Genomic DNA, 14,373 nt, shown 5'->3' on the forward strand with positions numbered 1-14,373 from the left:
GGTTCCTTTTTCTCAGGTCATAACTTCCGGGTTGGTTTGGTGGACTCATTAGATCTTCAAGAATCCAATCTCATTCCATGTTTCTGTTCTATAATCCTTAATATGTAGCTTTTCCTCAAGTTCACAAACAACCACTGCATTTCTAGGCATCACATCTGAAGTACATTTAGAATGAAAGAAGAAGGGCAAAATGTAAAAACTGCATGCTACCGGAATCCACAGATTTTGTCAGGAAATCAATATCTTTCCTGGAGACCCCATCTGTTAGATTTCTCATTGGCCAGAACTAGGTCACATGGACACACAAAAGAGCAAGGGAATCTTGAGGAAGTAAATATTTTTATGTGAACACATTGCTGTCCTGAAAAAATCAAACTTGATTATTAAGGGAGGGAATGGATATTGGGTAGACAACGTCTGCCATACTTTTCCAACTAGAATTTTTTTGATATATGATATAGAACAAGGAGCTAACAATTTTTTCCAATGAGTTAACCAACCTCCCCAGCATCTTTATTGAATGAACCATTCTTTATTCATTTATTTGGCAAGCAACTTCATTTGAGAACTTATAGAGGTTCCAATTCCAGTAATGGCAGAGAGGTACCTAATATATCGGCCTGCCCCAGATCAAACTCTGGACAAAACATAGAAAACAACCACTGAAAGCACTGGAGAGAAAAAACAAAAGCTGACAGAAACTGGAGAGTTGTTGACACTTGAAAGGAGGAATTTACACTACATGAGTTTCCCAATATTATAGCTTATGCCTAAAGGCAGGCCACAATCAATGTTGTATCTGGAATAGACATCTGCCATCTTACTACCTTGAAGAACTAGAAAGAAGAGTTTAGGATTTCTGTAGCAGCCAGAAAGTGGAGGGGGACATGCTGGAAAGGAAAGAGCCACAGTGGAAGAGTGCCACATTCTGTATGTAAACTCTTTCAAAATCTGTTTGTCCCCTGAATTACTCATGGGCAGTGCAGTTACCAAGAAGCCCAATTAAGATTAAATAATTCAACAGAAATTTTAGCTGGAATCTACTGCAAGAGACACTAGATTTCAGGCAAGTTAAATGCCCACCTAAAAAAAAACAAAACCAAAACTCAATACTCTTTTGAGGAATATGACAGAATCCAGAGGTTCTACAACGTATCATTCACAATGTCAAGAATACATTGCAAAATTACTCCACATACAAGAATAGAAAATATGACTGATACTCAGGAGGAAAGGCAGTCAGTGGAGATCAACCCTTAAATTATTCCTATTGTAGAATTAGCAGACAGGAATATCAAAGTAGCTGTTATACCTCTTTGTTCAGCAAAGAATCTAAGGTCTCAGGCCACTTCTAATCCCTCCTCCTGGACAGAGTATAATGAATAGATCACCCTATGAGGCATATGTCCACATGTCCTCCCAACAACCGGACTGAGAATTAACCAGGATGATGAAAGTAAGAATAATAGTTTTAAGAAGAAAAGGAAAGACAGGGTTTTTCATTTCCCTCGTATAGAAAGTAAATCAATGATTGGTTGTTGTATTGGCAGAGAGTTCTTGCTAAACCCTTGGATCTCAGCTCTCTTGAGTCAGAGGTAGCAGCTGTGGGATTACCTGGCTGTTTTGTAGTCCCACTTATTTACCATCCTTATTAAAATCGAACCAATCTTTCCTCAGTGAAGGCTTTCCTGCAGCCCATCCCATCCCCCACCCAGACTCTTCAAGGGGAGTTTCTTTGAAACCTTAAAGATCTTTTTTTTTTCTTTCAGAAATTCAACACAGCATGATAATCTCTATAGGGAGTAGAGAGAAACTATGCCTCAAAGGGTAAAAGGACTCCACAGGGGTTACAAATCCTACTACAGATGCAACAAAGATCATCTCAGAAGAAGCTAAAATGGGTCACCTTCTTAACCCATTTCCTTATTATTTAGGGAAAATGGCTAGTCCACTTATTGCACCCTATTCTGCAAGCAAGTTTGCCCTGGATGGGTTTTTCTCCTCCATCAGGATGGAACATTCAGTGGCCAAGATTAATGTATCGATCACTCTCTGTATCCTCGGCCTCATAAACACAGGTAAGTTGAAGAGAGTAGATTAAACAGCTTGCAGATGATTTTCTGCCATTTCCATTGTGGGTAAAAAAGGTGCTGAACTCCTTGACTCCTGTGTAATGCACAAAAAACCAGTGAGAGCAGTCGTTCTCCATGCAATGAAGCACTTCTGTCACTAGTGGAGCCTCTGACTATTCTTTGACTCTTCTTTCCATTCTGACCACCAAGTGTGCCAAGTGACAACAGACTCATCACCTGACCCTATTCTGAACACTTTTTTTCCTCAGAGACACTCAACGGCCATTACTTTCCCATTTGAGGCTTATTGAATACAAGTTTGTTATTCTTAATAATATTACTAGTAATAAGACATATCAACATCATGAATCTTTTTTTCTTAATTTTTTTAATGTTTATTTAATTTTTAGAGAGAGAGTACAAGCAGGGGAGGGGCAGAGAGAGGGAGACAGATGCCTGAAGCAGGATCTGTGCTGACAGCAGCAAGTCCAATGCAGGGCTCAAACTCATGAACCGTGAGACCATGAACTGAGCCGAACTCAGACACTCAATTGACTGAGCCACCAACCTTTTTTTTTTTTTTTAATAAGTAATCTCTACATCCAGTGTGGGGCTCAAACTTAACAACCTCGAGATCAAGAGTCTCATGCTCTATTGACTAAGCCAGACAGGCGCCCCTCATGAACCCTTTGATGTGATGCACTGGGAAAGACACAGCATCATTTTTGTGATATACTTGTCAGAAATGTATAACCTGACTCCAATCATCATAGAAAAATGGACAGAGTCACTGGCCATCTCAGTCAGTAGAGCATGTGACTCTTAATCTGGGAGTTGTAAATTTGAGCCCCATGTTGGGCGTAGAGATTACTTAAAAATAAAATCTTTTCTTTTTTTTTAATTTTTTTAATCTTTTTTAATTTATTTATTTATTTTTTTAATTTTTTTTTTCAACGTTTATTTATTTTTGGGACAGAGAGAGACAGAGCATGAACGAGGGAGGGGCAGAGAGAGAGGGAGACACAGAATCGGAAACAGGCTCCAGGCTCTGAGCCATCAACCCAGAGCCTGACGCGGGGCTCGAACTCACGGACCGCGAGATGGTGACCTGGCTGAAGTCGGACGCTTAACCGACTGCGCCACCCAGGCGCCCCTTTTTAATTTTTTTTTAACGTTTATTTATTTTTGAGACAGAGAGAGACAGAGCATGAATGGGGGAGGGTCAGAGAGAGGGAGACACAGAATCTGAAACAGGCTCCAGGCTCTGAGCTGTCAGCACAGAGCCCAACGCGGGGCTTGAACTCACGGACCGCAAGATCATGACCCGAGCCGAAGTCGGCCACTTAACCGACTGAGCCACCCAGGCACCCCTAAAATATTTCCTTTAAAAAAAGAGATAAAAATAGACAAACCCAAATTGAGGGACATTCTATAAAACAATTGATCAATATTCTTCAAAAGTATCAAGGCCATGAGGGACAAAGAAAGAATGAAGAACTCAGTTTGGAGAGAAAATAAGAAGAAATTACTACTAAGTGTAATCCTAGCTAAGATCCTGGAACATAAAAAGGATATTAGTGAAAAAAATAAGGTCTATATTTTAGTTAGTAAAATTGTCCCAATTATATTGTACCTTGACAATTGTACAGAGGTTATGTGTAATGTTATAGTTAGGAGAAGGAGAGTGAAGGATATAAGGGAATACTCTGCACAATTTTTACAATTTGTCTGTAACCCAAAGGTAAATTTATCTAAAATAGGTTCAATACAGAAACCTTATTTAAAGAGTAATTGAGGGGCACTTGGGCAGTTCAGTCAGTTAAGCACCTGAATCTTGATTTCGGCTCGGGTCATAATCTCATGGTTCGTGGGTTTGAGCCCCATGTGGGACTCCACAGGGACAGCATGGAGCCTGCTTGGAATTCTCTCTCTCCCTCTCTCTCTGCCCCTCCTCTGCTCACAATCTCTCTCCCTCTCTTTCTCCCTCAAAATAAATAAACTTAAAAAAAAAAGAGTAATTGAGTAAATTGAGTAGTAGTTGTAGAACAAGAGAGATTAAGACACACAGGGAAACAAAGATAGAAAGAGAGAAAGAAACTGTGCAGGAAGGGTATAAAAATTTAGAGAAGATAAGGTAACTTTCCTTCCAAATAAAAGTGGCTACTGTGGACAGAAAGCAAAGGCCTGGATTCTTGTCCATCTCTTCCTCTTACAAGTTAGTAAAGCGTTATCATGCAGCACTCTGCTTTGCCCACTGACACTTTCCATTAGCTACTGGGTCTTGATATAACTTCTATCCTCATTCTACTGCCCTTTATTACTCCCTCACCTCAACCAAAACACCCAAGAGAGAGGCATGATTTAAATCTCTCAATTAATCACCTCTAACAGCACTCCCCACAAATCTTCATCTAGGAAGACAGAGCCCACATTAACTCTAAGCCTCTCTTTGCCCAGCAGGCCCTACATATACCCGGTCTTCTGATAGGGCCCACAGGGTCTTGTAGAGCAAACCCTGGCAAACAGTCCCTAACAGCGAAGCTGTGGCTATCTGCAGAATTTCCATCATGCAGACTCTACTAGTCTTGGACAACCCCACTCTTCTATTGTCATTCTTCAGACACAGCCATGAATGCCATTTCTGGAATAGTCAACATGGAGGCATCTCCAAAGGAAGAATGTGCCCTGGAGATCATCAAAGGGGGAGCTCTGCGCCAAGAGGAAGTGTACTATGACAACTCAGTCTGGACAGCTCTCCTGCTGGGAAATCCAGGGAGGAAGATTCTGGAACTCTTCTCCTTAAGAAGTTATAGTTTGGACAAGTTTATAATCAACTAAGCACTTCCTTAAGGTAGATCATGGTAAGAGAGCTTGGGACTGTTCTTCCTGACATTTATCTGAGCTCCATCCATGAAGGCATCTCCCTGGAGACATAAGTGAGGGTCCCAGAGAGTTGGAAACATCACATGTCACGGCTTGAAGGAGTTCCTCTAACACTTGCACAGTGGAAATGTAATTATAATGAATGTCATGAGCCACTGCAACCTGCAGTCATGAAATTGATAACCGTAGGTATAATTAAAAGGTAGTTCTATCAAGTTTACCTCATATGTAATAATATTATGATAATTAAAACATTAATTATAATAAAGGTCATATCTACTATATAAATTCATAATTTGTAGCTATAGGTTCATTCGGTGTGGTTCCTTCAAAACCTACACAAGTGAAATTTTTCAGTGTTCATATCTTATCTTGTGGCCTGAACATTTTCTCTGTCCTTGAGTTGAAGAAATCACCCTACTCTTCATTTAAAGGACATCACATCCATACCATATTGTATATTTCAGATATTCTTTATATTATTTTATATTGTTCCTCTGGGAAGGAGGAAACCAGGGTGGGCATAAATCACTAGGGCAAACCCATGGAAGCGGAAGTCCCTGGAAACTTGAGCCACAGAACCAACATACTTTAGTGCTCTCAGACTGCATCAAGTGTCTACACTTTACATGTGAACTTTCAAATGTGTACTGTAAGTCTGGAGAGAAAGAAGTGGAGTTTGATCCTGCCACTCATTTAATCATTTATTAAGTCAACAGATATTTACCAAACATTTGCCAGGCATCACCTAACTACAACCAAATAGGAAAGAGAAATCAGCTATATTAACAATTCAGCAAAGCCTTTTATTGGTTAGGTCTCCAACAGGTAAGAGATAGCAAGTTAGATAATTTTAGTAGACTTTATTTTTTAAAGTAAGCTTCACGCCCAGCACAGACCCCAATATGGGGTTTGAACTCATGACCCTGAGATCAAGACCTGAGCTGAGACCAAGAATAAGATGTTTAACTGACTAAGCCACCCAGACACCCCTAATTTTAGTAGACTTTAATAAAAAAGAGATTATTGACAAAAGTGTGGACAAGGTTATAGGGCAATCACAAGGGATCAAGTAAGTAGTATCTCAGGGCTAGTCCCACCTTAGGGATAAGAAGAGAGAACCATTATAGAGAACCCAGAGAGAGAAACTGTTTGGAGAGCATCACAGAACAGGAGCTATGACATTCAGTTAAGGGATGCCACCAGCACACCCAGGACAATACAGGAAGGATCTGGAGGGACAAACACCCTCGCTTCACTCTCTTCCCTCCCTCTGATTTCTTGTTAATATTTTCTATTAGCTAAACAGAGGGGTAAGGGAGCAGCAGATGATATAACCTCACAGCTTTACTCATGCACAGAGCAGGGTAGGAAAGGATGGAGAATGTCCTAGGGTGACAGATGGGATATATCAACATCCCCAAATGTAGGGCTTCCATGATAAGTGATGCTAGGACACAAGACTTGGAAGCACAGGGAAAATTTCCCTTTCTCATCTCTTCATCTAAATGACCAGGCAGCATAACAGACTAGAACCCATTAAGGCTGCCGGCCACATGAACAAGGAGCTAGATCTGAGGGTGAATATGGCTGGGCTTTTCTTAGAAAGAGATTCTTCCCAGACTATGCTCAGTGTAAGGGAGCAGGAAAGACTTGACTGCAACAGTGTGCAAGAAACTAGATCCGAAATGTGAAGACAGATTTCTGACCATAGAGCAGCATACACATGCATACATGCACACCTGTCCAGGTGTCCAGGTGTCCACACACACGTGCCAGTCCCTGAGTCAGGTGCGTCTGTAGGTGACACAAATGGGGCAAGGAACCAGGTTTGTGACAGGATGAGGGCGAGAGGATGATTAGGAAGGGAAGAGGTGAATGCCGAGACAGGAGCATGATCAAATGGTAAATGTACAGCCAGAGTCAGCTTAAAATTAGTTTTGCCTTCAGCCTAAACTTTTAAGATTCTCCTTAGACCCAAAGACACATTAAGACTTCAGCCTATGTTTCATATAAATCAGCTGCTCTCTGATTCTGCTGATTTATGGCCTGGGGAAAACAAGAAGCTATGTAACAATATTTATGTAACTAATAAACTAAACCTTTGGTCTTTCCAAGGGTGTGTTGGTAAATGTTTAACTGGCAGTCCAGGGAAAGAGAGAGAGAGAGAAAGAAAGAAAGCCCTGATTCAAAACATTTGCCTGCTTCCCCTCCCACCCCCCCCTTTTTTTTTGCCTGCTTCCTTGATGTAAACATTCTCAGCATAGTCGATTTTTTTAAGCCACCAGGTCATCTCACTGAATGTGTAACAGAACAGGAACACACCGTGGGCTCTCTCAAACCTGCACAGCCTCCTCCAGCAACCACCCTGACTTTCACATTCCACATTCTGGCAGAATTAGTTATTCTTAAAGGCCCAGCTCAATGCCTCTCTCCTCCTCCAAGGACTTGAAAGTAACAGAACAGTTTGTTTCTACCATTGTTGGAGAGGGTGGGGGATCAAGAGCTCCCAAAGACAAGGGATGCTCATATTCTGGAACTCAAGTTCATGTTGACTTTGCATGAAGTCAACAGCCTTAATTGTGTGCGAGTCCCAAAGATGACCTTCATGTCCGCTAGCATTGAATTCCCCTGGAAGTAACAGAAAAACCCACTGACAGTGGCTCAATCAAGTAAAAATTACTTTTCCACCAGTTACCAAAAATCTAGGAGGGGCAGTCCAGGGCTTCTGGGAGTTGGATTCCTTCTGTCTTTCCTCCACTCAGCTAACCACCCTCCTCCTTGTGACTGTGGGGGCACAAGACACCTGCTCTACCTCAGCTCTGTGCTGGGTTTCAGGAAAGGAAAAGGTGAAGGACAGCAGATGCAGACCAGCGGTATCTGAGCCCTGATACAGAGCAAACTGGGAAGCCCCATCCAGGACTTCAGCTCCCATCCTGTGGGCCAGAGTCATGTCATGTGATCACCTCTCCCTTCAAGAGAGGCTGAGAAATGGAGCTTTCAGCTGAGTGCATTTTCACCCCAAACAAAACTGGGGTTCTGTTAGGCACCAAGAAGTGTTTGTCACAAACATAAATCACGACAGAAACAAAGAAACCTAGAGTCAGAGAAGGACATACATAGTTCCTAAGATGCCAGGTTCCTAACCATGGTGACAGGATCCAGTCCCACTGACCACCTGCAAGGTCTCATTAGTTCCATCTCCCTCCATGGTGAAAAACATCCCAGGCTCTTCCCTCTCCAAACTTCACTTTGAAAAACTATGATCCCCTCTCCTTAGTAAAGAGTATAATGAAAGACCCTAGAAAAGAAGTAGCAGGGAGCCCTGAGGTGACCCCAGAGGCAATGACTCACATTGTTCCTGGAGAGTTCCCTCTCAGGGACAATTAATTTCCACCTCACCACCATGTCCGTCCACATAGGCTGGGCCTTTCTTCTTGGCTGGACTGCTCTGGGCCAGCATCTCAGACCACCCCCAGAGTCCATGGCTTCAAAGATTCTCCAGAGCAGCGGTTGCCAAAACTTTTGATCACATACTTTGTTATTAAAAAATGATTAGGCATGTATATTTCTAACAGATATACAGTGACTATTACATAATATATGCATGTAGTATTCACTAACATAAAACATATACAAAAACAGAAATCTTCAAAAGATAAGATAAAACATAAATAGAAATTTGAACATCTCCCCATATCCAGCGGTTCCTCTGACAGGCTGGAGACCATGGCTCTAAAGCTGTGTTAGAGAAAGAAGTCAGCATATGTTATGCCTCTAGCCAGCCCTTGGTTAGAGCATCAGCAGGCACCTGTGGCTCCTGGCGAGCCCCATTCCCCTCTCAGGGGACCACATGTAGGGTAGAATCTATCCCTCCCACCGGCTCACACTGCCTGCTGTCCAGGGAATTTGTCAAGGACCCTCATTCTTATCCATTAGTGCCCTGCCTAGAGCACTGGGCAACATATGCTAATCAAGTCCCAGAATCATCCCTTAATTTCTCCAGGGAAATATTCGAACCAAAGTAATTTGCAGTATGAAGGGAATAGAAAAACATATTTGCCACCTTGATACAGTGCTCATGATGTCTCACGATGTCTCTAGCAACTCTGCTTTGTTGTCAACATCTCAGCACCCCTAGATCTCCATCCCACCCCCCAGGCAGTCACCAGTTCATGGAGACCGCTCAGGAAAATCAGGATATCCCTTACATGCTAGATCCTCCCCACTCAGCAATTTTTAACCTAACTTCTCTAGTTGTTAGTCTTACACGTTTTCTAGTTAGACTTAGAATGTGTCTAAATTCTCTAGTTTTTAAGGAGGGGGGAGGGGAAACGGACGGAAACAGGGCAAATGTGAAAAGAAAGGGAGATGAGAAAAAGAGAATTTTCAAAAAAATAAAACAGAACCCCAGTGCCCACAGGCAAAAAACGTCAGAAGAAGCAGAAGTCTGCACAGATCCAGAACACTTGGGGTGAGGACAAGAACCTAGAGCAAAAGGTAAAGCCAGAGGAGGGAGGGTGGGGAAATGAATTCTTAAAAAATAGGAAAGTGCCAGATGAATAAACCGCTTTAGTTGGGGAGGCTTTGGAGATAGGAGTTTCTGGGAAAGAGGATACAGAACAGAAGCCAAAGGTGAGGGCACATTGGCAAGTCGTAGGATCAGTAACCAGAGGGTTTCAAAAGATCCACACTGATCAGAGCTGAGGTCTGAAAGACCACGACGCCAGCGGTGCTAGGGTCTGTCTGTGTTGTGATTGGCTGCCCTGGGACTGTTGGGTTGACATGCTTTGGGACTTCCCTCACACTGTCCTTGAACAGTCTCGTGGCACCCTGAACTCTGTAACAGAGAGCTTGAAAAGCTACCCCACCCCAAGAACAAAGAGCCAGGCCATCCTAACCAGACTTTTCCTTTTCACGAGCCTGCGTTTTTGCCATCAGGGTGGCAGCGCCACCCAGTGACTGACAGTTCGTGGTGTAGGGCACTTCACCACAATTTCTTCCCCGCAGGTGGCGCCGGGTCGGCAAGAGCCACCACGACTTCCTTCACAGCGTGCCTTCTCTGCATTACTGCTTAGAGCAGTTGAACAGACCTTACAGGAGGCGAGGCGGGGCTCGGGCATCTACACCATTGGCTTTTGGTTAGATCTGTTCAATAGCGACAGCTAGTGGTCACTCTAGCTTTGACCTTACAAGCAAGGTGCTGTGAGCCTCACAGGGAAAGAAATGTTAAGGGAATGGGTAAATCAAGGCCCATTCTTGGCTGCCACTGGAAGCTAGAATGTATCCAAAGCCATTCTTGAGTACAGTGGTACAAAGAAAACTCAAACTCTTGACAGTGATGTCCAAGGACCTTGGCTACCTCCATAGCCACATCTCAGGCCACCTGTCCTGCTTTTGATTCCCTAAGGAAAAAGAACTGCTGGTCCTCTGAAGGCACCCTTCTATTTCCACCAGCCGTTTGCTCCATGCTATCTCTTCTCCTCAGAATTCTCTTCACTCTCCCTATTGTCAGCTTAACTCCAACTCATCCTTCAAGACTCCACTCTGCCATTACCTCTAGGAAAAGTGTCTTCCCTTCCACCAAGGCCTATCCTCAATGCTGGGATGAGTGCTCTCCCACTCCTATCACGTCTCTATAATTTTTTCTTTCTTTCTTTCTTTCTTTCTTTCTTTCTTTCTTTCTTTCTTTCTTTCTTTCTTTCTTTTCTTTCTCTTTTTCTCTTCCTTCTGTCTGTCCTTCCTTTCTTCCTTCCTTCTTTCCTTCCTTCCTTTCTTCCCCGCTATCTTTATTTTAAGTAGGTTCCACACCCATGTGGAGCTTGAACTCACAACCCTGAGATCAAGAGTCACATGCTCTACTAACTGAGCCAGCCAGGCACCCCATGCCTCTATTATTTTCTATATCTGTCCATCACTTTAGTTCACTATGCTTTGAATTTACCTTTAAGATTGTCTCATGAGGGGCGCCTGGGTGTCTCAGTCAGTTGTGTGCCCGACTCTTGATTGTGGCTCAGGTCATGATCTCATGGGGCTTGCGCGTTCGAGCCCCATGTTTTGCTCTGCACTGACAGTGCAGGGCTTGCTTGGAATTCTCTCCCTCCCTCTCTCTCTGTACCTCCCCCCCACAAAATAAATAAATAAGCTTAAAATAAATAAAAAATAAAATCGTCTTATGTAATTACTTGAAGGTATTTATTTTATTTTACTCATTGTTGCATCCCTAATTCTGAACACAGATCTTCGTGTGTATAAGGTATTTCGTGTGTATAAGGTGTTTGAGAAATAAAGGACTTCTAGACCCTAATACTGGGAAAGGCTTACTATGGGGACAAAACAACTTTTCATTTCAAAGAAGAGGTATAGATGGATCTAAAAGTGACTTCATCAGATTCCAGCCCATTATTCTTTTCCCCACACCATCCTGTTTTTGCCTCTCTACTAACACCCAGCAGCACCTCAGCCTGTTGGGAGAGCCCTCCACCTCTTGGCAGTTCTGACCTTGCCATCTCCAGCAATGCCCAAACCCTAGCTCTCTTCCTTCCTGTCCACTTCCTGCAAAACTTCCTCATCAGAACTAAACTGCTTCTTCTTGAAACTGCTCCAGCATACCCCACTCCTGGATTTTATCCAAAAGGAAATATTTCAAAAGAAGAAAAGCACATAATTGCCTGCACGAAGGTGCTCATTTGCAGTACTATTTGTAAAACTTAGAAATGACAAAAGTCTCCATATAAGTAAAAAAAAAAAATTCCTCCATATAATCTCCATATGAAACAAATAATCAGTTACATCATGCAAATACTAAGAAGTGTCTCAGCACGTTGGGATGATTTGTTCTTTTTTACTTCACTTTATTAGCAAGCATAGGACTTAAATCATGTTCAGGCACTATTCTACGGAATGAAAAGTCACTCATTTATTCCTCAAAACAGTCTTATGAGATAGGTGCAGTTGTGTTCCCATTACTTATTTCAGAACACATTTGGTTTGGTCCGATAGAAAAGAAAAGTTAAATGGCCCACAAGACACTTATTTGAGGGAACAGTGTGAGGCATCTCAGCTATTTTTCTTCCATATAGAGTTGTGTGATACACATTTGTAAAAGAACTTGGTCAGTTGACTTGAGTTGGGTGAGTTTAAAAACTTACATATTTGAACTAATGCCATCATTCCATGGATAGACAAGTTCCTTATGTTTATTATTCTTTCAAAGAGATGATTTTGAATGTTTTTTTAACCCATGTATATACTTATGAAATTATATCAGATAAAACACACAGATGCACTGAAACTACTTCATTTTCATACAGCTGCATGTCTGACTGAGGATCTATTCCATCGTAACCATTAATAAGTCACAAGGGCAAATGCTCAAAATTGCAGATGTTACTATAACAACAGTGATAGCTGGAATTTATTGAGTGTGTTGTAATATCATGTAATTCTAAAATAATAATGTAGAGTAGGTATTATCATTATTGCCATCTTACATCTTTTTTAAATTTTTGTTTATTTGGGGGGGGGGGGGCAGAGAGCAAGGGAGACAAAGAATTTAAAGTAGGCTCCAGGCTCAGAGCTGTCAGCACAGAGCCCAAAGCAGGGCTTGGACCCATGAATGGTGAGATCGTGACCTGAGCCAAAGTTGGAAACTTAACCAACTGAGCCACTCAGGCACTACAGTTTAATCCCATCTTGCAGAGGAGGAAACTGAGATGCAAAGACATTAAATATCTTACTAAACTGAAACAGGAAGTAAATGGCAAAGCCAGGCTTCCAACCCAGGCAGCTCTACTTTCTGAGTGCTCTTGCTGATCTACTGACCCAGGCTACCATTCAGGCAGTATGCTTCAGAGTGACCAATAGCCCTGAAAAGCAGGTGACAGATGTGATATACAAAGTAATCCTGTTATAAAGTTGAAAGTTACCATGGCTTTGAATCAATTATTGCGATTACAGAAAATTATTATAACTCATTCATTTTTCTTATGGCTATTAAATTGTATTTACCAGGGATTAATAATTATCTTGAGCAACATTAGGTAGATATAGCTACTGTTCAATAATAAGGAAATTATTAAGGAAATAATTTAAAAAATCATAAACAATAATTATTAAATTATAATAATTATAAAATTATAAAAATGTAAAATATATAAAATATAAAACTTATAAAAATAATAATTATAAAATTATTTTTAAATACTAGAAATTAATAAGGAAATAATAAAAAAGAAAGCAAAAATATGAAAAAATTATACTATAGTATCAAGTGGGAAAACAAACATATAATTGTAGGTTCATTACGCTTAAAATATGTAAAAGAAAGAAAGAATAAATAAGGAAGGAAGGAGAAAGAAAGAAAAAAGAAAGAAAGAAAAGAAAAGAAAAGAAAAGAAAAGAAAGGAAGAAAGAAAGAAAGAAAGAAAGAAAGAAAGAAAGAAAGAAGGAAGGAAAGAAAAACTAGAAGGCAATGTGAAAAATATGGAACTTGTGTTGGGGGAGTAGGATTAAGATGTTTATTTTTTTACTTTAAAAGTTATTTTAATGGTTTTCATAAAGCTGAAAAAAGAAAATCTGAATGCTTTCTGACCCATTTCTCCATCAATCTGCCTTATTAGTCTTCAAAGAGTGCTCCTAAAATGCTCTCTGCAGAGCAGGCTGACAGCAAACTGTCAGAACTTTGGTGAGATCAGTTTTTGTTCAATCTCACTGCATCAATTTAAATATTCTCTGTTACGAACAATAGATTGTTCTGAGTATAAAATAGATCAGCAATGCTGGCTCAGTCAGTAGAGTATGAGACCCTTGATCTCAGGGTCGTGAGTTTGAGCCCCATGTTAGGAGTAGAGGTTACTTAAAAAATTAAAAAAAAATTAAAAATAGATCAGAAGAGTAAGTATAAAAATGTGCAAAATGTATAGAAAAGGCTCGAGAGGATATTTAAGTTTGAAATGTGAGGCATCTGTGACATAATGGGAATAACTTAATCAAGGCTGTGGCAAGAAATGACCGTTTAAACCAGGAAAGAAAACTGCCAGTTTCAGCAAGAAGATAACACTACTACTAATTTTACCAAACAGCAAATATCTCCAGAATTAGCGTGTTAGTGAGTACAATCACAATTGTTTAGGCTCTTCAGAATTCTTGGCTGAAAACAAAGGTAATGGCCTTACCTCTTTCGTGATGATGGGTGTGGTATCTCATTGAGTGCATAGGCCTAAAAGGGATTTTGATCTTCATACACATTTCTTTTTGGTTGTTAATAGAGTCCAAATAGTTGATCCATAGGAACTTCTATTTCGACCTGTATTCCCTAGGGCCCTGAACCACCAGAACCCTCTTTGTCAGCTATGCCAATAAAAATGTTTTATTCCTTCATCTTGGATTCCCCAACTTCTCTGTCTCTGCTCATTCT

General features: G+C 41.1%; 1 protein-coding gene across 1 annotated transcript in view; it reads left to right on the forward strand.

Moving 5' to 3' along the window:
- Positions 1-4,910, forward strand: part of HSD11B1 (hydroxysteroid 11-beta dehydrogenase 1) — a 28,751-nt gene extending 23,841 nt beyond the window's left edge. The window contains exons 5-6 of the mRNA XM_047076785.1: positions 1,935-2,078; positions 4,693-4,910. Of these exons, the coding sequence (XP_046932741.1) occupies positions 1,935-2,078; positions 4,693-4,910 (362 nt within the window). The remainder of the gene's footprint in view (positions 1-1,934; positions 2,079-4,692) is intronic.
- The last annotated feature ends 9,463 nt before the right edge of the window (positions 4,911-14,373 follow it).

This window comes from Lynx rufus, unplaced genomic scaffold (genome assembly GCF_022079265.1).
Source record: "Lynx rufus isolate CCGP_SWC_20201006 ecotype Redwood Valley unplaced genomic scaffold, mLynRuf1.p SCAF_15, whole genome shotgun sequence".
In the NCBI taxonomy this organism is placed as follows: domain Eukaryota; kingdom Metazoa; phylum Chordata; class Mammalia; order Carnivora; family Felidae; genus Lynx; species Lynx rufus.